At 47.2% G+C, this 21,416-nt stretch overlaps 8 protein-coding genes and 1 non-coding gene across 9 annotated transcripts; 4 read left to right on the top strand and 5 right to left on the bottom strand.

Annotated features, from left to right (window-relative positions):
• Positions 1 to 201: 201 nt before the first annotated feature.
• On the bottom strand, positions 202 to 301 carry FPOAC1_012504. The gene has a single exon. It is a non-coding gene; the product is annotated as a tRNA-Leu (tRNA).
• A 419-nt stretch (positions 302 to 720) lies between these two features.
• FPOAC1_012503 (uncharacterized protein) lies at positions 721 to 1,662 on the top strand (the record flags this gene model as incomplete). The annotated part of the gene is made up of 3 exons (XM_044856859.1): positions 721 to 815; positions 1,165 to 1,190; positions 1,259 to 1,662. 3 exons carry the CDS (start codon positions 721 to 723, stop codon positions 1,660 to 1,662), a joined length of 525 nt encoding a protein of 174 aa, XP_044704172.1.
• A 544-nt stretch (positions 1,663 to 2,206) lies between these two features.
• Positions 2,207 to 5,581, bottom strand: FPOAC1_012502 (uncharacterized protein; the record flags this gene model as incomplete). Its single annotated transcript, XM_044856858.1, has 6 exons — positions 2,207 to 3,204; positions 3,250 to 3,645; positions 3,693 to 4,859; positions 4,907 to 5,199; positions 5,248 to 5,468; positions 5,531 to 5,581. The coding sequence occupies 6 exons, from the start codon at positions 5,579 to 5,581 to the stop codon at positions 2,207 to 2,209; spliced, it is 3,126 nt and encodes a 1,041-aa protein (XP_044704171.1).
• A 1,445-nt stretch (positions 5,582 to 7,026) lies between these two features.
• On the bottom strand, positions 7,027 to 8,134 carry FPOAC1_012501 (uncharacterized protein; the record flags this gene model as incomplete). The annotated part of the gene is made up of 5 exons (XM_044856857.1): positions 7,027 to 7,167; positions 7,218 to 7,348; positions 7,400 to 7,444; positions 7,498 to 7,636; positions 8,024 to 8,134. 5 exons carry the CDS (start codon positions 8,132 to 8,134, stop codon positions 7,027 to 7,029), a joined length of 567 nt encoding a protein of 188 aa, XP_044704170.1.
• A 1,522-nt stretch (positions 8,135 to 9,656) lies between these two features.
• On the top strand, positions 9,657 to 10,009 carry FPOAC1_012500 (uncharacterized protein; the record flags this gene model as incomplete). Its single annotated transcript, XM_044856856.1, has 2 exons — positions 9,657 to 9,690; positions 9,759 to 10,009. 2 exons carry the CDS (start codon positions 9,657 to 9,659, stop codon positions 10,007 to 10,009), a joined length of 285 nt encoding a protein of 94 aa, XP_044704169.1.
• Positions 10,010 to 10,640: 631 nt separating this feature from the next.
• Positions 10,641 to 11,801, top strand: FPOAC1_012499 (uncharacterized protein; the record flags this gene model as incomplete). The annotated part of the gene is made up of 1 exon (XM_044856855.1): positions 10,641 to 11,801. The coding sequence occupies one exon, from the start codon at positions 10,641 to 10,643 to the stop codon at positions 11,799 to 11,801; it is 1,161 nt and encodes a 386-aa protein (XP_044704168.1).
• A 72-nt stretch (positions 11,802 to 11,873) lies between these two features.
• On the top strand, positions 11,874 to 12,326 carry FPOAC1_012498 (uncharacterized protein; the record flags this gene model as incomplete). The annotated part of the gene is made up of 1 exon (XM_044856854.1): positions 11,874 to 12,326. The coding sequence occupies one exon, from the start codon at positions 11,874 to 11,876 to the stop codon at positions 12,324 to 12,326; it is 453 nt and encodes a 150-aa protein (XP_044704167.1).
• Positions 12,327 to 13,156: 830 nt separating this feature from the next.
• FPOAC1_012497 (uncharacterized protein) lies at positions 13,157 to 14,716 on the bottom strand (the record flags this gene model as incomplete). Its single annotated transcript, XM_044856853.1, has 6 exons — positions 13,157 to 13,180; positions 13,234 to 13,451; positions 13,503 to 14,180; positions 14,235 to 14,349; positions 14,392 to 14,411; positions 14,464 to 14,716. The coding sequence occupies 6 exons, from the start codon at positions 14,714 to 14,716 to the stop codon at positions 13,157 to 13,159; spliced, it is 1,308 nt and encodes a 435-aa protein (XP_044704166.1).
• A 977-nt stretch (positions 14,717 to 15,693) lies between these two features.
• Positions 15,694 to 17,458, bottom strand: FPOAC1_012496 (uncharacterized protein; the record flags this gene model as incomplete). Its single annotated transcript, XM_044856852.1, has 2 exons — positions 15,694 to 16,604; positions 16,651 to 17,458. The coding sequence occupies 2 exons, from the start codon at positions 17,456 to 17,458 to the stop codon at positions 15,694 to 15,696; spliced, it is 1,719 nt and encodes a 572-aa protein (XP_044704165.1).
• Positions 17,459 to 21,416: the final 3,958 nt, after the last annotated feature.

Here is a 21,416-nt window from a genome sequence, read left to right as displayed (position 1 = left end):
GGTACATGGAGACCAAATTATTACCTAGGTACTAAGTTTATGATTCTTAGGCTTTTTATTTTTGCACCCTTAAGCTTACTTGCATCATCTCTCCCAGTGCCCCATCGGTTTAACGTAGACAAAAGAAAAGGCCCTTGTCAAAAGAATGGCATTATCCAAGCTCTGAATTCTTGAGAATGAAAAGTCAAAAATGTAACATTTTGATGAGACTGGGACTCGAACCCAGGAGGATTGCTCCACCAGGAAATTGGTGTTAAGGTTAACCTTAACCTGGCGCCATAACCAACTCGGCCATCTCACCGAATTCATATATGAGACATGTACTGAATACAGTATAGACACCCAGCTCCGATTATTTTCTCTTGCGAAATACTCCCAGAAAGACCGTGTTTTTAGAACGTCTTGATTTATTTCTGAAAGGTAACAATGTTATATTTTGGAGGGAGATAAATAAGATTTAAGTAAAACTTTATATTAAAAAAAAAGTTGCTTCGTCAATAGTATAACGATGGCGGATACTTTCTTTTTTCTTATCCGACAAAACCATCGGGAAACAAAGGTGAGAACAGTAGCAAATGCAGTACCTTCCCAAATTCTAAAATCCTGTGCGTAACATGAACATCCAGTGCAAGTCTCCTCCTTTCTTCTTCTCTTCTCTTTCGCCTTCAACCTTTCACTAGGCTACATCTTTCTTCACTACACGCTTGACCAGCTTTCACAATGAGCGTGCCGCGGCCCAACACGCCGGAGATGCAGGACCTCCTCAAGGAATTTCTTCATGGAAATGTCGCGCGACAATACCCAGCGATGAGAGAGTTACTTGTCACAATTATGACCGCATAACACGACACACTAGAGATATACGGCGATCTACAAACCCTCCTGCAGAGCGACATCGCGAAAGATCAGCCAGAGGTAGTGACCGCCTTTCAGGCGTTGCTGAAAGCAAGACCTGAATATGCAAACCCTCAGACACTCGTATCTGCGGATGAAGTTGGACGGCGTCGTGATTTGCAATCATGATACAACAAAAATTGATCGAGTCCGAGGGACCATTTACGCCGACTTCAGTTCGTCTGTTTGCCTTCTTGACGATGCTTTTAACGCACCTTGAGGACCATACATACGAAGGCTTTTCCCTGATGTATTAGCCCTACAACTTAGTCCTCTGACTGGATTAGTCAAGCGCTGTAAGTTCACCCTTTTGTATCAAGTCATCCTTACTGCCGAGTCCTAAAACATATCCCCCCATCCAAAGTCCCAACTCCAGTCGTCGTGCCGCCTCAGCAGACACCACAAATACCTGACTCTCCACGACCTTCCGACAATGCAATTAAGAGAAAAAGGAACGGAAATGAGACCAAACTACCTGACAAAAGCAAGGATGTACGGCCAGCACGATATCTCAAGGAACCCGCTGAGCAAGTGCCACGGATCCAGACGCGGCGTTTTTACCGACGAGTGCAGAAGGCACTATCAGCCGCACTATCAACAACATCGACGACGAGAAGCATCTTCATGCAAACTGCTGAAGGGGAAACCGCGCATATCATCCCACAGTCGAAAGCATCAGGAAGTTTGAAGACAACGGCAGACCCGCTCGCACGGAACCCGGACATGGCAACTGTGCAGCAGTACGGACTGACAATCACGTACCTTTGATCTCTGGTCACCTTGCCCACATTGAGATGTCGTCTAATGATGCCGACAAATGCAAAGCCATGCTGGATCTTGCCTGGCACTTGGGTGTTGTTGGTGCCATGAGTGGCAGAGCTGAATGACCGGAACTCCTACGCGATGATGATGATGACGACGTCGACTGGGGGGAATTGGACCAGCGAATTGCGGTTGGACTATGGCTGAGGATCAATCACAATATACAGAGAAATGGAGGATATAACGATAGATAACGGCATCATGTTCGCATTAGTCCAACGCCGTAGACAAACTCTCCCATGTCTTAAGATATAAAGATAAGTAGTCTAAAAACCATAGTCTAAGGAGCTCAAGGTGGCTCCTAAGTTCATATCTCATGCTCCCAAGCTGCGTGGAATATGCAAGACATCAAACATGCCATCATGCGATCTCGCGAATTCAACAAACCGACAGTGTATAGCCTGAAAGCGCACTTTCGTCTGATCTTCCAAATCCAACGCTTATACGCAAAAGAGGGTATCATGACTAGATCTATCATTACAAGACTCATTCAATGCACCAATCTCATCCTTGGAAAAGGCGCAGCTTCAACATCCACGATAATTAATCCCTTCTCATTCAACGTCACTCCTACATCCGTAATAGGCGTGATCTTTCTCGTATGCGCGACTTCTTGTCTGCTGACCCGCGCTTCGTCCCGTGGAATCCACAAGACAGGTTTGGGCAGCCACAGTTCGGGAGGCCAGTAATTAGACATCTTGTCGTCGCCGGCGTAATCGACATCAGGGGGTTCCTCGAATGGAATAAGTTTTCGCAGGGCGATAAAGTCTTCGTATACTTCTGGATGGAGGAACCGTTGTAGAAATGTCGGTTTTTGATCTGGATTTGAAGGGTCACCGGCGAGAATCCATCGATCCAAAAATCGCTTGAGCCCTGACTGTTGAATCTCCTTCTTGACTTGTGCCTTGGCGGTTGTCTTCATCCATTCTGTCACCATCAACTTGACGCCGCCCCCACCGTCAACACCTCTTGAGCCCTGGGGCCCGTCATGTTGGTCGTCTTCGTCATCGCTAGGAGGTTCTTCAGCCTCTTCTTCACCAAAGTTGAGATCTGTATCGAAATAACTGGCTGCAGTTCCTCCGTCTGCTTCTCCTGATTCTGCAGCCTCTTGTAGCTTCTGTTCTGCCTCTGCTTTTTCCTGCTGTTGCAACTCCTCCTCCAATGTCAAAGTCTGGGGTAGATTTTGGAGTAGTGGAGATATCGAGTCTCGGAGGGACATGTGTACAATCGCTGTAAAAATAAGGAAGATGAGCATTAGTACCATGGGCGGGAACGCAAGCTTGAGAGCGAAAAGACCAATCATGCAAATCTCAGCCAAGTAAAGTCCGACGATGAGTTGGAGAAGAGCGTTGGGGTAGAACAAGCCCATGCTGTCCATTTCCGAGTCGAACACGTAAAGGATGTTATAGCGGTATATAAGACGCGTGAAGGCCATTCCGGCGCATGCGAAAAGGAGAATGAGAGGAGCGATACATGTGTAACAGAATGCTGCTACTGTTAGCTATGTTAAATAGATATTGGGTACCGACATACCAATGCATGCCATGTTCGTATAGATTGGAAAGATTCCACCCCAGCGAGGAGGACGAAGGTTGTACCAAATCTTGAAGCGTGTTCGGGGATTTTGTAGACCCCTTCCAAGTATGTAGTGCCGGAATAACTCAAATAAATGTAAGAGACCCGTAGCGCCAATGGCCAAACACTGAACGAGAATGTACGAAAGATAAAAGTTGGAGGCTTTGGGGAGATTTTTGGCCAAGAGGTCGGGCGCCGACATTGGCTTATTGATGATATCTAGGACAGCGGCTGAAGCCGCCGATGTCAATGTCGTAATCAAGAAAACCTGCACGACCTGGAAAGCAAAGTAGATGTTTTGTGTGAAAAGCTCAACCAGAACTAAAGAAGGGATTCCAGCTTGGACACCGCAGACTGCAGGGACTGTTAGCACAATACACGGCAAAGGGCATTATACGTACATCTTAGCATCGCAGGGACGAGGGACATCCAGAACGACAGAGCAATAGCAGGGATAAAACCCTGGAGAAAGCCAAGAATAGGCTTGGGCAATAGCTTGATCCAGCGTAGGAAAAAGATTCCGCTTAAAAAGTCGATATTGGATACGATACCGATCATGGCGGACGGAATAGACCAAAAAATAATAGCGACGGCGACTAGACCCATGATAAGAAAGCGCCGGATGATACGTTCCCACCAGCGCATTCGGAGGGCCTTCCAAACCACCTCATCCGGCCTAACGCCCAAGAGTCGCGGAGCCAGTTGAAGGGGACGATGGTGAGCCACAATTTGGTGCGCGGCCTGAGCAGCCTCTTGTGTATCGAACTCGATAAAGGCGGCAGGCAGGGTATCACCGTCGCCGCGACGAACTTGACGTCGCAGCTTGTAGATCTCATGGTTCAAATATTTTAGTCGCATGCGGCACCAGCGGATTGTGTCAACGCGTCGAAAGAAGTTTTGCATTGGACGATGATGAGGTCTGGCTTTCGCAGGGATCCATTGAGCGGCGACGGAGCCTCGAACATCTGGGAGCTCTGGGTTGAGTCCATACGGGTGGACATATTCAGGATCCTCGGCCGACCGTTCAAGCACGTCGTGGGTATCGCGGGTTGCGGTTTGGGTTACTTGCGGATATTCGATTTTAAAGCTTTGCTCTTGTGTTTCGTTCTGGGTGTTCTGGGTGTTCTCGTTCTGCGAGACATCAACGCGCGGGGAGTCGGATTGAGTCTGTTCGCTGCTTGGGTCACTCCTATAGGCTGAACCTGATTCTGTAGTATCTGGCTCAACCGAGGGAGATGTCGACGTCGATTTCTTGTTGAACTGCTTCTTCCGGGCTACGTGCGCCTTCTTGATGAGTGCAATCTCCGCCTTTTCCAGTCGCATTGCCGTATCCTCTCTCTCTTCCACAAGTTTGATGAGGGCCTTTGCAGTTCGCGGAATCCAGACTCGTTTTACAGAATCGCCGTAAAGCTTTCGTAGTCGGGCTTCGTCAAGATAGCGATCGGGTATCGAAGTGATGAGAACCGTCCTAGATGACAACCGTTTAGAGTAGTGAGGTGAAGAAAGATATGCTTGGCGGATGCCAATGTAGTAGAAACACTCTCGAGTGATAGTAAATAGCACAAAGCCTGCTCTTGTTAGAACTGAGCCACAAAAGCCATATATGGGCACTCACCAAAGAACATGTATGCGACGGCGACATGGGCAAACATGCGCTTACTGTTACTAATCTTGCCAATCGTCAAGATATCTAGCTGACTGAGTTTGTTACCGCCAGTGATGTGGACTGGAAAGAGGATAGGCCAAGAGATCAGCATGCCGACGAGGAAAGTGTTTCGCAAGACCTTGAGATATCGCAAAAAGAAGAAGCCATCGAGCGAGCCATGGTTGAGGACAAAGGTATCTGGGGTCTTGAAGAATGGCTTCACCCAGTCGAACCAACCAGTAGGCAGCGGTGGAATGTGTTTGCTATAAACAGTAAGTAATGGGCGGGAGCTATTGGCAGGCTGTCCTTACTGAGGCGATCGTAGGCTGGGTATAGCCCGAGGCGCATAGACTCGACTGCATTTTACGCGGAAAACGGAGAAAAATATGATGCAGACGACGCAATAGATGGCGACGGGTATAAAGGTACCACCAAGCGATTGAAGCGATGAAGATTTGGAAGCGTTGTTGGTACTCAGAGTGCCACCGCTGGACCCATCTCGAGTAGAACCAACTCGGGAGTCGTCGCCTTCCTACGCACTGGTAAGCAAGGTTGCCACTTGAGGTTGAGATAAGGTTAAAGTTGAGGACATACCAATGGTATATCGATCGCTCTAGCGATTAGAGAGTGCCAATTGGAGGACATGGCAGTAGTGGATGCGCAAGATGCGCGATAGACGCAATGGATACGGTTGAAGACGCTCAGATGAAGTGGAACTTGATTGTGGCTGCGGACAACAATTGAAGATGATTGCGACGACGCATCGTTACCTCGCAGTCAAACTTGAAAGGGCCGAGTTGACAGACATTGGGAGGTTTGACAGATGGAACAGTTGTCGTTGCCAATGCGACAGAGCTCGTATAGATAATAGTTCAAGATCTGCGCCAGGAACAAGACGAGGCGGAGATGATCGAGATGAAGTCGTGGTTGATGTGACGTTGGAAGTGGGATGTTTCTTCTGGCGAGTTCAAAAGTGGGCGTCTGACAGAGAGAGACAGGGCTCTTGTAGCGATCCCTGCGGCACAGTCAATCAATTTAGGGGCTCCCGAACAACCACTTGCCATCAGGGAACATCTTGGGAATGCCATCATTGGGGCCCTCTTTTCGATTACTCTTTAAGGCCTCCTACGTGCACTAATTCTGAGTACCGGGTCTTGGCAAGACACGAGAGAGAATAACCGAGGCGAGGCGGACGTGGCTGGATTTAAAGAGAATGATGCTCTGGTCGTATTGCATTTCATCTGATGCTTGAGAACCAATAAAGTCTTTATCATCAGCACAGCCCAGACAAGGGTTAGATCATCCCTGGAAACAAACTAAGAGGTGACAGAAAAGCAGGGATCTGTTATCAAAATGTCAGAAAAACGGCCCATGTATACATCCTCAAACACGTGACGGAGTGACCTGTTTATTTCATCATCTACCGCTCCAGAACCAACACTTTTGTCACCCTCAGGTACTGACAAACGCCAACCGAGAGCCTAGACTCTGACCCATTTCCCATTCCCCACGTCGCAGATCGAAATAAGAAAGACCCTTGTTTTCAGCTTTGGGCTATGTGTTAGCCGGATATCAGATTGGTTCGTTCGGCAGGTTAATTGACAATGACACTTCGTTCATGCTAGGGTCAGATCATGACGGCTAGAAACATGAACAAATATTAGGTTTCATTTGCCAAGTTGTGATCGTCTTGGGGTTGAAAGATGGACATCCAGATACCCTTTTGAGATTAAGCATATGCGGTCATCTTTGCGCAACCTGCAACATCCCTGACTCAATCCAAGACATGCCTCCAGGGTATCGCAAAGACCAATCGCTGGGAGCGTATGCCTGCGATAGGAGTACACGTCCTCATTATCACACTTGTTTAGAAATGTTTCTACATAGTAGAATTAAATATATTTCAGGATACAGTATATACCCTGACCTTAGGGTATCAGAATAATTGACCGCTGGGGGCATAAGAGATGAAATTAGTGAGATACCTCATGCTTCTCAGTCTATAGTTTTAGATATTTATTTTTACAGGTACGCTAATAAGGAGGCTATTTTTTTTGACATAAAGCAGATCCGTCCCAGTCCATGTATCCCTAATGTTCCTGACGGCATGCGAGGCAAGCAACGAGTTCACATGCGCGGCATACAAAAATGTTGTAGCCCTGTACTGTCTTGCCACATTCTTGACAATTCGACGGCTCGAGGAGTCTGTTCCATCGGTGGTTGCAAGGCCGCTTCGAAATCATTAGCTCGGTTTTCCAAAGTAGTACAGTCTTGAGCTTACCTCGTCCCAGTCTCGCTCATCCATCCTCTCTGCAACCAGATCAACCATTACCTCTTCAGCCATCATCTCTTCGATCATTTCATCGTCCATCTCTTCGCCCGTGTCTTCGGCCATCTGTGCGGCTATAATCGCTGCAGGGTTAACCACGTCCTGGGGCAAACGGTAACACACACATTGCCTACTGTTCTTGCCACAGTTGTAGCAGAAATCATTGCCACAGAGACAAACTGCAGGGAGTCAGTAAAATACTTATTGGAAAGGTGAAAAGGTCTCAGCTTACTCATGTGATTGCAGCCAACGCTCTTCTCAATAAGATGTCCGCACTTGCCACAACGCTTCCATCCCGTGCGCTCAGCCAGCTCAAGCACACTCTGCAAATCTTCTTCTTCAAGTTTACCGCAAGGTCCATTATGCGATTTCTTTTTGCATGTGACACATGTGATGGTCGAACAGTGCGCACAGTGACCAACCCCTGAAATGATTCGTGCCGGTGGGATAAATGCAGCGCACGGCTGGCTGCTGCAATAAACACGTTCGAGGGGAGGTATCTCGAATTCGATCCGCTTAGCCTGATAAAGAGCTACTACCTCCTTCGAGAAGCCGTTCCGGTAAGTAACAGGGATCGTCTTATCGCAACATCGCGCGGGAAAGGAAACTTCGTTGGCCATCGCCAGACTGACAAGACGACGAAGACATGGTTTGCAAAACAAATGTGAACATGGCGCCAATGTCATGGATGATAGGCGAAATTCTTCTGCGCATGCAAGGCATTCTCCAGTTCTGATGGTTCGAGTAGCCTGACGCACACTTGGAGAAGAAGGTGCCGGAATACCGTCATCTTCGAAGTCTGTTCTGGGTCGCTTGCCTAGAACCCGCGCAGACCTTCTGAGCCTTGGGATACCTCTGGTGTCATTCATTTCGTAGGGTCGCTGGTGCAGACGTAGAGATATAATTTTAAGTTCAAGAATGGTTGTGAAGGTGGAGTTTGGTATTGAAGAGGAAGGAACGAGAAACAAACATCTCGGGAGAGAGCAAACGATGAAGACGAACGGGATGTGACTGCCTAATTTGTTTTTTTTTTAGCCAACATTGAATCACTGAAGTGTCAAGGTTTGAAGTGATAGGTGGGCAGCGCAGCGTGGATAATGGATAATATTGAACAGGCATATTAAAGCGACAACAAAAATAATAATTCACGTCGCGATGTATCAACATCTACCAAAACTTGGAGTTGATGTATTGAAGCATAAGGGGTAAAATTACTAAGCCTCCTTATGCTCTTAGGAGGCCATTTTTTCTGTTACTCAGGATCTGTTGTTGACATAGTATGGCTAAGTCCGGTGATCATGTTCTGTATCTTATCGCCAAACAAAGATGCTCAGCAGGGATAAAGTTCAAGAGCTTATTCTAGAGGGCTTGGGAATGGTAGGGAGGAGGATATACTCATTGTACCAGAAAACTTGGTCATTGGACGCATAAGAGATGATATTGGTAGGCCGGTTTCAGACGGCGCCTCCAGGTCATTTATCTTTATAACCTGGATCTTAGACATCAATCTTTTTGATGCTTCATGAGATGATATCAAGCTGTTTGCCCTTGTCTTCAAGACAGATCTAAGTAAGTTCATATGAACTTTGGTTAAACCGTTTCTCCGAGGGTATAGTCACGCGTCAACAAAATGTCCACATAAAAGGTTCGTAAAATGTCTTTTTATTTTCCCAGGAAAACAATCCGGCTTCATCTCTACCTAGTACTCAGACAAAACCGTGTTTACATTCTCTTCAACTCCCTCCTCTCAAAGTCGAACTAGAGCAGCGACCCGAAACAGACAAGATGTCAGATTCGAGAATGAACGAGACCCGCGGTTCCGTATCTAGGAGATATGGATACGAATTTCGCAAGATCGATGGTGAATTTGCTCGTCTGACGAGGGAATACAGCATCCGCGGGACGGTTCTAGTCCCTCGAGGCGAGACCAGAATAGAAGTAACGTGCATCGGCTGCTTCGAATGGTTTCCACCTTCCGAAACCTTCAAATCTAACTGCACCCATAAGTATTGTCGTACATGTTTCAATACCATCATGGAGACATCATTCGAGAACAATTCTGCCTTCCCACCGCGTTGTTGTTCCCAGGCAATTACAATCGACAAAATCCATCCTTTTATCACCAGAGAATTGGACCAGGCATACCGGAAGAAACAGATTGAGTATGAGACACTCGATCGCACATATTGCAGCAATATCGCATGCCAAGTCTTCATCCCGCCCCATCCCGACGAGTCGGATGTCGTCCATTGTCAAGTATGCACAGAGCGAACCTGTACCAGATGTAAAAATCCGGCACACGAAGGTGATTGTGTCCCGGACAAATCACTGGAAGAGCTTCTGTCTTTGGGGAAGAAAAAAGGTTGGAGGTGCTGTCCCAAATGCCGACAAATGATTGAGCGGGTAACAGGTTGCAGCCATATAAGTAAGTTCACCTGTCTTGGATGACAACTTATATTTGTCAAGGTGGTAAACTAACATGCTATATTATAGGCTGTCCATGCGGGCATGAGTTCTGTATTCGCTGTGGACATACATTCATAAATTCCGGTTATCAGTGTTGTCGCGAGACAGTTGCCTTGTATGATATGGTTGCTGAGGCCGCAAGGGACGCCCTATTCCGAGGGCCGACTTGGTTGGACAGCCTGTGGATTCCTATTCGGAGGGTGCTTAACATGTTCAGAGTTCGCGATGATGGGATGATCCGAGATAATGATCCTAGATCTCCAAACCGTGAGATCTAATCCGGATACATCTGTGGGCGTATAATTGTAAATGTATGCCATTACAGTTGCATTTGGAGTGATCAATAGGTTTCGGGAAAGGAGGTTTCGATCTTCATGTCGGAGTTGGCTGAACATGCTGAGAGGTGGCATTATGGGACTCGAATACTACCCAAGAGTGTTAGAAAAGTTGGTCACTAGAAGAAGAAGGGATGAAATTAGTAGGACAGTCTATGCTACTTGACTAGAGTTAATAAAACACTTGTTTCCATATCCTAAGACTTAGGAGGCCGGGATTTCGCTACCTGCTAGCACCACATCTTTTTGTATAAGAGCTTTGAGACATCACTGACATATATCTCTAGGTAATCAACTCTCATCATTGCCCAATCTCTAAGGTAGTTGCGCTCCAAGCCTGATGTAACTCTGGAGTAGAACCAGTGAATCATGAAGTGCCAGTCGCCTGACACTGCCAAACAGCTGCAAATCATCCATCTCCTTGTACCCACCCTCTAGCTTCAATCACTGTAATTTCTAATCTGCCGCTTCTCCCTCTTTCATTCTTTTCTTCCTCATGCTCCCACACTTGTTTTCTCTCTACTCAGATCCTGAGCTTTGTTTCTAGTGATCACCTCCCCCCCTGCGTGACACTATGGATGAATCACTGGTTCTTGCTCTGAGTCTGGCAGAAGCTGTAGAGGCTGACGCAGCCCTTATTGAGCAACTGCTACAGGAAGATCAGCTTGCTCGGGAGCATATGATTGCCGAGGCGTTGGCAGAGGGTCGCTGGGCGCCTGTCGAGCCGTCAGCGAATCAACCCCAACTTGATGAAGAAACCTATACCAGACTGCGGCTTTTGAACGTTGTCCCTACGAACCGAAGCGATACTGAAGATGCCGAGAACCGAACTCAACAGGATCCAAGTGTCAGTGATACCCAGAATACTCAGGCTGCTGTCCACACAGATGACATCCAGGAAGACACCAACAACAACACTGCTGGTGACAATCAAGCCGTCGATGAACAGCAAACTGAGCCGGCCAACAACCAGCCGGCATCATACGAAGAGGAAGAAGTCGAAAATGACCAGGATAAAGACAATGCAGGCGACTCCCTGCACACCTTGGAGACCCCTCATGCTCCAGCCTCATCCCTCGCCATCGTACCTATCGCCGACATGAGGCAGTGCATTTCCTGCCAAGAGGACTTCCCAGACGCCCAGACCTTTCATGCGCCTTGTTCTCATCATTGGTGCCAACCATGTCTTGTCCTCTTCATCGAGCTTTCTCTGAGGGACGAGTCTCTATTCCCACCTACCTGCTGCGAGCCTCTTCCCGTCGAGCCGGGTGACTTTATCTCACAGGAGATATTCGACAAATTCCAGGAAAAGACCATTGAGTTCTCGGCCGTCGATCGGACCTACTGTAGCAACACTGCGTGCTCAACCTTCATCTTACCTCAGTCCATCGAAGGCGACATTGGACGCTGCCCCCACTGCGAAAACTACACTTGTGTCTTATGCAAACAACCTCAGCATTTGGGCATCTGTCGCGAAGATACTGAAGCACAAAACGTCCTGCGTCTTGGAGAGATACAAGGTTGGCAAACATGTTCAGAATGCAGACACCTGGTCGAGCGTACCGCAGGTTGCAATCATATCAGTAAGTCTAATCATTTCATGCAAAACACGTGCCTGACGATCATGATGCAGGTTGCACTTGCCGTCATCAGTTTTGTTACCTCTGTGGTGCTCGTTGGAGGACGTGCGAAGGTCCCCTGTCGGGCGAAGACCTCGTTTTGGATGCTGCACTAGCACTGGAACTCGCAAGACAGGATGAGGCTGCTCTACATGAAGATATACGACGTCATGAGAGACAGTTTCAAAATGAAGAAAGACAGCGTCAAGAAAGACAGCGTCAAGAAAGACAGCGTCAAGAGAGACAACGTCAAGACGAAGAAAGACAGCGTCAAGAAGAAGAGAGACAGCGTCAAGAGAGACAACGTCAAGACGAAGAAAGACAGCGTCAAGAGAGACAGCGCCAAGACGAAGAAAGACAGCGTCAAGAGAGACAGCTTCAAGATGAAGAAAGACAACGTCAAGAGAGACAGCTTCAAGATGAAGAAAGGCGACGTCAAGAGAGACAACGTCAAGACGAAGAAAGGCGACGCGAAATTCAGGAACGAACGGCACTTCATCCGGAATACTGCCATCATGAGTATTGTGGCTGGGTGGAAGGGCAGAACGAGTGCGCTGAATGTCGCCAAAGTCTTGGAACATTCATCCTTAAATGTCGGGACTGTGACATTAACGTATGTCGCCAGTGCCGTTTCGTCATGAGGTCCTGGCGATGAGGATAGGTCGAGACATTGGACAAACCAAAAATTCCTCAGGACTGGATTATGGATATTTGGTGGCACGGGTAGATACCTACAATCTTGGGCTCGTTTATGTTTGATCCCTACCCATCTGGAGATCTTATCGAGGGCATTTGCTGCAAGGCGGGAGTCATGTCACAACTACAAATCAACAGCGGCAAGCTAGGAATGCATCTTGTAACAAAGTCTGTATAAGACGGATTTAGTCTATAGTTACCTCATGCTAATTAGCTCAATAATGTCTTGTTTTATCTTTGACGACTCCAGATTTGCAACATGGTCGCCCTCGTTTGAGAAGAATCAGCCGCTGGAAGCATAAGAGACGAAATCATCAGGTCACTTGAGGATAGGTATTATGATTACGATTACCTAGACTTGGGCTTTTCCCATAATCAAAAACTTGGGATTCACTGAATGAGTATGGAGAGGCATCATAGAAAACAGAATTTAACTGCACCTAAGAGGGTCGTGATATTTCTAAGATGCTGAAAGGTGCTCACGCAACCTGGTTGTGCAGACAAAAACAGATATTCTGCCACAATCACAGCTGCAGAGTGTCACCACGTTTCTACTTGTACAGTGTGGGTTTTCGTCCGTCCCCCCTCCCCCTCCCCCAAATTTGTACAAAGAGATCCGACTCCGTAATTCTCCAGCTTCTATTCATACATCACCAGTAAGTATACTTAGTATGCAAATAATCGCCACAAAGCCGAAAACTCATTCGAGACGCTCAAGCTCGCCTGATAGTTCATTCAACACAGGACCACAGTACAAGGTATAAAGTAACCGTGGTCACAGTACTGGCCTGACTAGTTCCTGCTTTCCATTAGCATGTGTCCACATTTACACAAGACTAGGAGAATACGAACAAGAGGAGTTGAGTCTCGACTGCGATTGAAGACACCGTTCAATGGCATCTTCCTGGGTTCATGGCTGTTGTTTGTCGGACGGAATACGGGAACGTCCGGATCGAATGCGTTGCCATTCACATTCTTTTCTGCTCTGATTCTCTTTTGTCGATCTACCCACCAGGCGCAGTTGCATAAAGTGCGGTTGCGATTGCAACGGTAGCAGCAATCAGGGCAAACTGGGCAGACTTTAGTCAGGGTCTGGTGAGAAAGCAACAGGGTTAACTTACAAGAGTCTTTCTCATTGACACGCTTGCAGAGATAGCAAAGCCCTTCGTTCTTTGGTGTACCTAAGTTCATGGCGTGAACTTGGGGTGAAATCGTTTCCAGAGATGGTGTCATGAGAGCTTCATACTTTCGCTTCTTGGGAGAACCATCCGCGGTCAAGTATGTGATCCCAAACTTCCTGGCGAAGAAATCGCACAGAGTGTCTTTGTCAAAGAATGCCGCGTTCACATCAATGGGAACAAGCCTTTTGCAACAGACAGGTGGGAATGGAACTTCATCTCGAATAGAAGACTTGACCATGTTGCAAAGACACTCAGCACAGTACCTGTGACCACAAGGGCACATGATCAGTGATTCGGCGGAAGAGAGGCCACAGGTGAAACAGTTGGCAGCCCTAATCTCTTCTGGGATCTGTGTAACTTCAACATGATCATCTTCGACTTTCAGCATCGTGATGTGGTTGATGTCGTTGAGTTCGCCCTTGATTTCATCACCATCGAAGGGTCCAGCCACAGGATCATCTTCGAACGAGATAAGATCTTCGTCGTCATGACTACGGCAAGGTACGGACGGGGTGGATTGTCGACCGCTTTGGAGGAACGACCATGCTTTGGCAGTGTGCTTAGCCAACTTGATTTTGGAAATCTTCTCAATGCGATCTCCAAAGTCGAGTTTCGCTCCTAGAAACATATGTTAGCTAAAGATAACTGCATGTATATTAGACTTCTAAGCACCTTTGACCACAGATTCGGTAGAAGCGCCATCCACTTTAGGCGAGGACTCTGCAGTGGGACTGCGCGTAACAGCGTCAGCGACAGTAGCAGCAGTGGTATCTAGAGAGTCTTCTTCCTAGGAGATCTCAGATTGATCACCTGTGTCCAAGCCATCGACGTTGTGTAAAGCTTGATCATCTAAAGGTTGACCGTCAGTGAGATAGCGTTTTGTGCCTGTCGGATAACCTACTCGTGGCATTCTCCGCCATGATGGGTAGTTGCATGTTCACCAGCAAGTGCTGATTGATCAGGCGACTAACTTTGTCTCCGTCCCATTCCGTAGAGCCTAGAGATACAGCTTCGAGATGGGGTCGAGCGATGCGCAACTCGGCGACTTGCTGTGGCACGTTCTCATTGTCCTTGTCATGAGATTTCTCCCAATCATCGAGGTAGATCAGCTGCTGCGTCGCTTCCTCCGATGAAAATTCGGGAGGATCTGCCATTACAATAAAAGTGGTCAGTTTGTTTGCCCACAGACGGTGTGATCAAGGATGGGTTAAGGAGGGCGAGGTGTGGGTGACAAGGCCAAGACGATGATCAAAGAGGGATGCGGGGAGGGAGATGTGAAAGGATGGAAGAGAGGGGGAGAAGAAGATGAAGCGGGGTAGTTTGAATGAAGCTTACCTATAAGCAAGAGCGAAGGTGCCCTTGTTGACATTTTCAGGGGATGATTACGATGGAAAGGTCAAGATGAAAGAAAGCGGGGGCAGGTGCGGATGCAGAAGTGGGAGGCTTGTTAAGGGGTTTAGGAGATCGTACTGGGCGAGGGCTGGCAAAGAAAGGACAGGAGCAACGGCAGAACGACAAAGTGCTGGCTGTCAGTGCCGGGGCAGACATGCTCAAGATGCGGTGCCTAAGATGAAAGGCAGCAGCTTCATCCATGCCCGGAAGCCAGTCGACCAGAACCTTACAGTGGCTTCTGTATCGAATAATGAAAGCATCGAAACACATTATGAATTATGGTGATGAGCAAGATATTGATGCATCCCGAGTTACAATAGGGGTGACGAGCTCTGGGAAAATGTTGTATTCTGGAATAATTAAAGATAGCGGCTATGCACTCGTCAATAAAAAGAAACATGTAGTAATGGATGCAACGTCCAAATAAGCTGTGATTGTGAAGCAAAGGCTGATGCCTGTTAGGTATTGTTCCTTGATGTAACTGTTCATTGTCACAAACCCACACAAATAACACTTTGTCGACAATACGGGCATCCGTATATCGATAAATCCCATGCCATCTTTTTTTTTCTCAGCACTCCTACTGCCTACCTATGGATAATACAGACCACTCATCTTTTCATTGTTAAGCAAAAGACTGTCCTCTAATATACACAAAGTCAGGGAGAAAGATAAGACTTCTGTCCATCACCACCATTTTGTTACTTCCTTACACCTTTTGGTCCGTTCACCCAAAACCCTAAGTCATCATCGTTTTTAACGCCATTCCCAATGTCAAAACCTCATGATCTTCGCCCTGTACCCCTGGGAGCTGCTTATCCAAACCCATTAGTCCATACACAGCCAGTTGCGCTGACCGCACCGAATACTCCATAGTGAACGTCACTTCACGCTCGATCTCAACGAATTGTCCCATCAAACCAAGATTTTTGCTTCCATCAGGAATCACCTTTGGTCTATCACCCTTCTTACGGGTGAGGAATGGACTACCGATCAATGGCATCAGACAAGGGATAGTGATGGAGCGCTCGAGTGTCGGCTGAAGGGGAAAGGCCATGAGGTGGAGTAACTCCGTGAGGATCTCGGCGCCTGTGCACTCGAGCATTGGCTTCCTGACATATCGACCCTGCTGATCGGGGAATAGACCATACCCCCAGAACACAAACACATCCTCGGGCTGGTCTTTGACGTATGGTTGTTGTGGAATGGTCAGAGAAAGCATCCAGGGACAATCCCGAAAGGTCAACAGTGATACAGCCCCTGTCAATGTGCCAGTCCATTTGCAAAGATGCTCGAAGAAAGCTGGGTCGCGAAGGGTGATGGTGAAAGAGAGCCAAGTCGACTTGGAAGGCCGATCGAAGAATGCTTCAGGGTTGCCGAATGTTTGTGGGCGCTCCAAAGCAAGTCTGTCCCAGAATGTCCACGAAGGGTCAAGCTCATGGGGTGCTGAATCACGCAGCTCCATTGTCGGAGGAGGCTGTTCGTTTGTTCCATATCCCATTCCAGAAGTCAGAGATCCAAGCGTGAGGAGGACAATATCGTCAGGTCCCAGCGTCAAATTCACATGCTTGCTGTCTTGGTAAGTCTTGAGAGCAGTCACCCGAAAGTCAGGGCCAATATCCTCAATCTCCAACCCGCTGACCAATATCCCTAGACAAGTCAGACAAAGATTTCTTGAGGCGGAAGCAAAACTTACCATGCCGAAATTCGACATCTGATGCTTTGAGATATTGTGTCAATGGCTTAATAATAGCCTGAAAGTCTTCTTCAGGTGCCTGCTCGACACCCGATAGAGTTCCCATATTGGGGAATTCGTGCAACATTCGGTGTAGGCATCGTCTGAACTCAACAGCACTACACCAAGGGTGAAAGCGATTGAGTGAAGACCACAAATCCCAGAAGTTTGTCTCAAAGAAATTTGGCTCAAATAGGGCCTGGATCTCAAGCCCTTCTAATTCTTCCTCTGTCTCGAGAACGACTCTCATCAAGTCGCATTGGTTCCTCACACTCAAACCCATGGTGCTCACGTCGACTGCCTCGGGCTTTTCTCTTCCATTCTCATCAAAGACCTGTCTCACTAATCTTGACCCAGATGCACCCAATTTCTTGCTTTCCTGATTGAAGCGACGAAGCCTGGCAGCTAATGTCTCGCCCTCCGTCTCGGAAGGTACTTTTTCTAGCATACCATATAAACAGTGATACGTAAGGCTCATTTTTCGAATCGCAGATACCCTATACCCTGTATCCCAAGAAGGCTTCGAGAATGACGCTATCGATCCACCCGCTTTCGAAGACGCCTCGAGAATATGGATGTGGCTGCCCGGCACATTGGCATCGTCAATTAGAAAGACAGCGGCAGCCAGTGAAGCGATGCCGCCACCGACGAGCCAAATGTGAGGGCTGTTGGAATCAAAGCCATTGCTGCTGTCCGGACTGTTGCTAAGGCTGATTACACCATTATCCTCGTCAGGAGTCACCTTGGGATCGACATGTTTATCCTCCATACCCAATGTGTTGTCGTCGGTTCTTGTCGACCTTGGACCAGGGAGTCTGGTGCAAGCGAGAAATAAACGCAGGATCCTTGTCGAAGGATGAGTTGTCGTGCTTAGCGATGCGAATTGGCACACACGTGTAATTGGTGAAGGATTCTTTACTGCTTGCTTTTCGTCTTTCGATAATGCTGATAGCGGTTTAGTTTTAATATTTTGCAGGACGCCGCCAATCGAATATCCTGGGAACCAAAATCACGAGAGCATGGCGAGAATTTATGGCTGGCTTTCCCTGTTAAGCACAAACCAATTCACGGCCCGGTCCATCCATTACAACGGGCAAATAAGGGCTCAACCGCATAACTTGTTACCAAAGTTAACCAATCTTTGACAGCCTTTCTGATCTGTGTCTTGATCTTCTCAGCCTCAAAAGGTGGGTTGACTCAGAAGCACTGGCTTTTCGAGGGACGAGGGAGAATCGTACGATGCGTTGGCGTGATAGTGAGTGGACCGGGCATCCATCGGAAATGGACCGTAACTTGCTACGGAAAAAAGGGTCTAGACATCGGTGCTTGGCATTTGTTGCAATGGCAGGTTATATATGCGGTGAGTGCTTGAATCTTTTGCAATCTTCGACAGCGATTGACAGACCTATACTAGGTACGAAAGATGCTTGTGGAGCAATATGTTGAGCCGCTAACCTCGACAAGTATCATACGCTATTGGGCTACCATAGCGCTAGTCATCTGGCCCGCACGATGAACGTTGGTCTTTCAAACCACATACGCATACCAGCGGAAGCCACTCAACGTCGTCTCATGATATGATTCTCCGTATGCCTGAGGGTCTTCTGCTACCACAAGAAGCATTCTGGAGTGGTGGCCCTTAATAACCTTAATAAAACTGAAAAAGGGCTGAAGCCATCTTGCGGACGTATACTAAAAAAACTTATAAACAGTGCATTCAAAATAGATATTCCTCCAATTTTCCAAGGCATAAAAGTCATTCTCAGGCGAACCTACTTTCGCGTCCTCAATAGACCAATCCATAGTCCATCCCTTTCTAATCCGTTCCCCTTCCTGTGTACATGAATCGAACCAGCTTCCGTACAGTGTCTTTTGAACGGTCGGGTGGATATGTCGTCGCTTTGTTGCTGCTTTCGGTCCTCCATGGTGATATGCTGTGAAGAAAAAAGGTTGAAAGGTGCTTATGGTTTGCAGGTTTAGAGAATCGACTGGGCGGTATCTTCTAGCACAATAAATAACCACAAACTAAGATGGATCAGGGTGATGAGCTGGGCAAGTTAACCGACAGTAAATGGATGACATCCGCATACGTATTGGAATTCAATGCTAACTTCCAGAGTGGAGGCCTGGTCTTTTTGTGTGCCTTTGTGTTAAAGGAAGGAAAAGTGAGTTGCATAGCAGGTATTCCTCAAAGTCTAGAAGATCGAAAAACGCAGCCTCGTCAAGAAAGATAGACGTAACGTCTTCTCATGATATGAGTATTATACCGACTCTCAGGGTTTACGGCCCCGCAAGAAACATTCCGGCCGGAGTGGTGGACCTTCAACGGCCGAGCCAAGACCATTAACGAAAACAAGGGTTCTCATTTCGAGACGATTCTTGCATCATCGACAAGGAAAAATAATCGATTTTTATCTTCTGAAACAAATATGTCGCCGTTTGTGCATCATTGTATTGTGTTTGCGCAGATCCGGGTACATGCCGATGCAGCCAACCGTAATTCACCAGTGCAACTCGTGCCTGGCCATCAGGGCATCAGAAAAATTGGTTGCTGGAAGCACAAGGGACGAAATAAGTAGGTCAATTCATACTATTTGTGCGAGATTTCTTAGACTGTTTATCTATGTCTTCTGGCTTGGAGGCCAATTCTTCTGGTGCCCTCTTGCTGGCATGGCTCCATGTCTACAAGCGTTGACAACAAAGTTTCTTTAACAAAAGGTGAATATGTCACAAGATGCCAAACAAGCTCATCTGAGGAGTGTTACTTGTGGTCATGTAAATTCCCCGTTTTTGGGTCGCGAGACAAAGCAAGAGGTCTTTTTTGTCGTACATGCTGAAACCCTCACAATTAACTCTATTTGCTGGCAGACTTTCAATGACAGAACATGGTACTACGACGACAAAAGTCAAAATTAACGGGAAACAGGATTGGTGAAGGCTCGTCTCACTTCCTCATCCAACGCCAATTGCCTCGGCATCTTCCGAAGCCTCAAAAGATGGTGTATCAATAGCTGATGCAGCTCGACCTCTCAGAGACGACCCTCACCACCAAGAATCAACGTCAATATATCTACCCAAAACCCCTAGATCCTCGGCCCAGAACCTCAGATCTTATCAATCTTTGCTTTCACTTTGTCAAATCCCTCTAGCTTCCGGACTGTCCATTTAAACTCCACAATGGTCAAACTAGCGCAAAAGATTCTGCGCAGAAAGCCTCAATGGTGATAGTATCATGGACACTGATTGATAAGAAACGGGTCGACACGCCAAGATAAAACGATGTGCGGGACCTTTTACGTACTAACAGAATCTAGCACGGGCAGGACCGGCTCTTTTTGTTCCGCAAAGTTGAAGACAGCTTCGCTTTCGAATGTTTGGACTTGTACATACGTGTTCACCAAGCAAGATACGGAGCACCCAATCTGCCAATGCGATATCTATACGAACCAATTGGTAAAGTTACGGCTCTGTCCCGCCCAGATGGAGATCGGCAACGCATCCCAGATAGGGCCCAAACATTTTTCTGTGTTGGCCTGAAAAGTCGACAGCCAGGGTGTCTTTGGACAAGCTCTCCACTTCTTCCCGCCAACGCGTCTACAAACTTCTGAACCAAGGGTTTGACATTTATGAGCATGTCCAATGCTGCGCCTCCGGTACAAGACGAAAAGAGTTTGCTACGCTGAAGCTGACACACGTAATGCCAGAGATCAATACTCAACTTGGTTGTTGTGATTACGGGTTTGCCATGGCTGTCAGTGATTACACACGCCCTAGGAATACGCCTTGATAATCGCTATTTGCGTATTCGGCTTTTACGATTACGAGAACTTGAGATTAGTGATTACCGGTACTGTACAGTACCTACAGTGCCGTGAAGCAACGCAGCCCTCTCCTCCCGTCATGTCACTACCCGCCCAGCCCTGACATCAGCAATCAAGTGAAGCTGTGATGGTTCCGATTTGATAAGGCAGACGGCAAAGAGGAAGGTTGCAGTCGTTTAAGCAGAACAATTGCTGTATGTCAGACAAAGAACGCAAGTCAGCAAGCCCGACGGCCCGTCTGCATTATCTGACAGAGGTAGAGCCAACAGGATGAAGCCCGACGGCCCGTGCTGGGAACAATATGTAAAGATAACATATTCTTCTTGAAGTCAGTTGACAACCTTTACGGCTATCACAACAAGGAGACTGACTGCATCATGGTGGTGGCCGAAAGGAAGTGATGATTGTCAAGGTTGTCCCTGTAGCCCACGCGGTCGATACGCCACATCACTAAACCACCAATGGGCAAGCGCTAAGAAAGGGGCCTGATTATAAGGCACACCAAATCGAGTGTTGTAACCAACGCTCCAAATTGCACATCGCCCAACTAATTCGCGACTTTCATGCCCCGAATGGGATGCGACAGGTTGTACATAGTAGGATTGTAACCTGGAATCCTGCAGCATTGAAGGATTGAAACAGGGTGTTGTATTGGACAATTTTGGTCGAAGGAATTGGCCAGTAAAACGAAAGCAAGGAAAAATAGAAGCTTTAGGATTCTATGATGGCATTGGAAGTTTTTCTTTTTCTTGCTTTATGTCATTCATTGACAATTAAAAATGTAATTAATTTCTCCATCTTTATGATCCAGACTAGAAAGAATAATAGTAGAGAGAAAAAGGATGATGCTTCCACGCTAACTTATAACCAAAGTAGCGTTTTTAATTATCCTAATTTTCTTTCTTT

This window comes from Fusarium poae, chromosome 4 (assembly GCF_019609905.1).
Source record: "Fusarium poae strain DAOMC 252244 chromosome 4, whole genome shotgun sequence".
Classification (NCBI taxonomy): domain Eukaryota; kingdom Fungi; phylum Ascomycota; class Sordariomycetes; order Hypocreales; family Nectriaceae; genus Fusarium; species Fusarium poae.
Note: the sequence above shows the minus strand (reverse complement) of the source record. Positions and strands in the feature narration are given on the sequence as shown.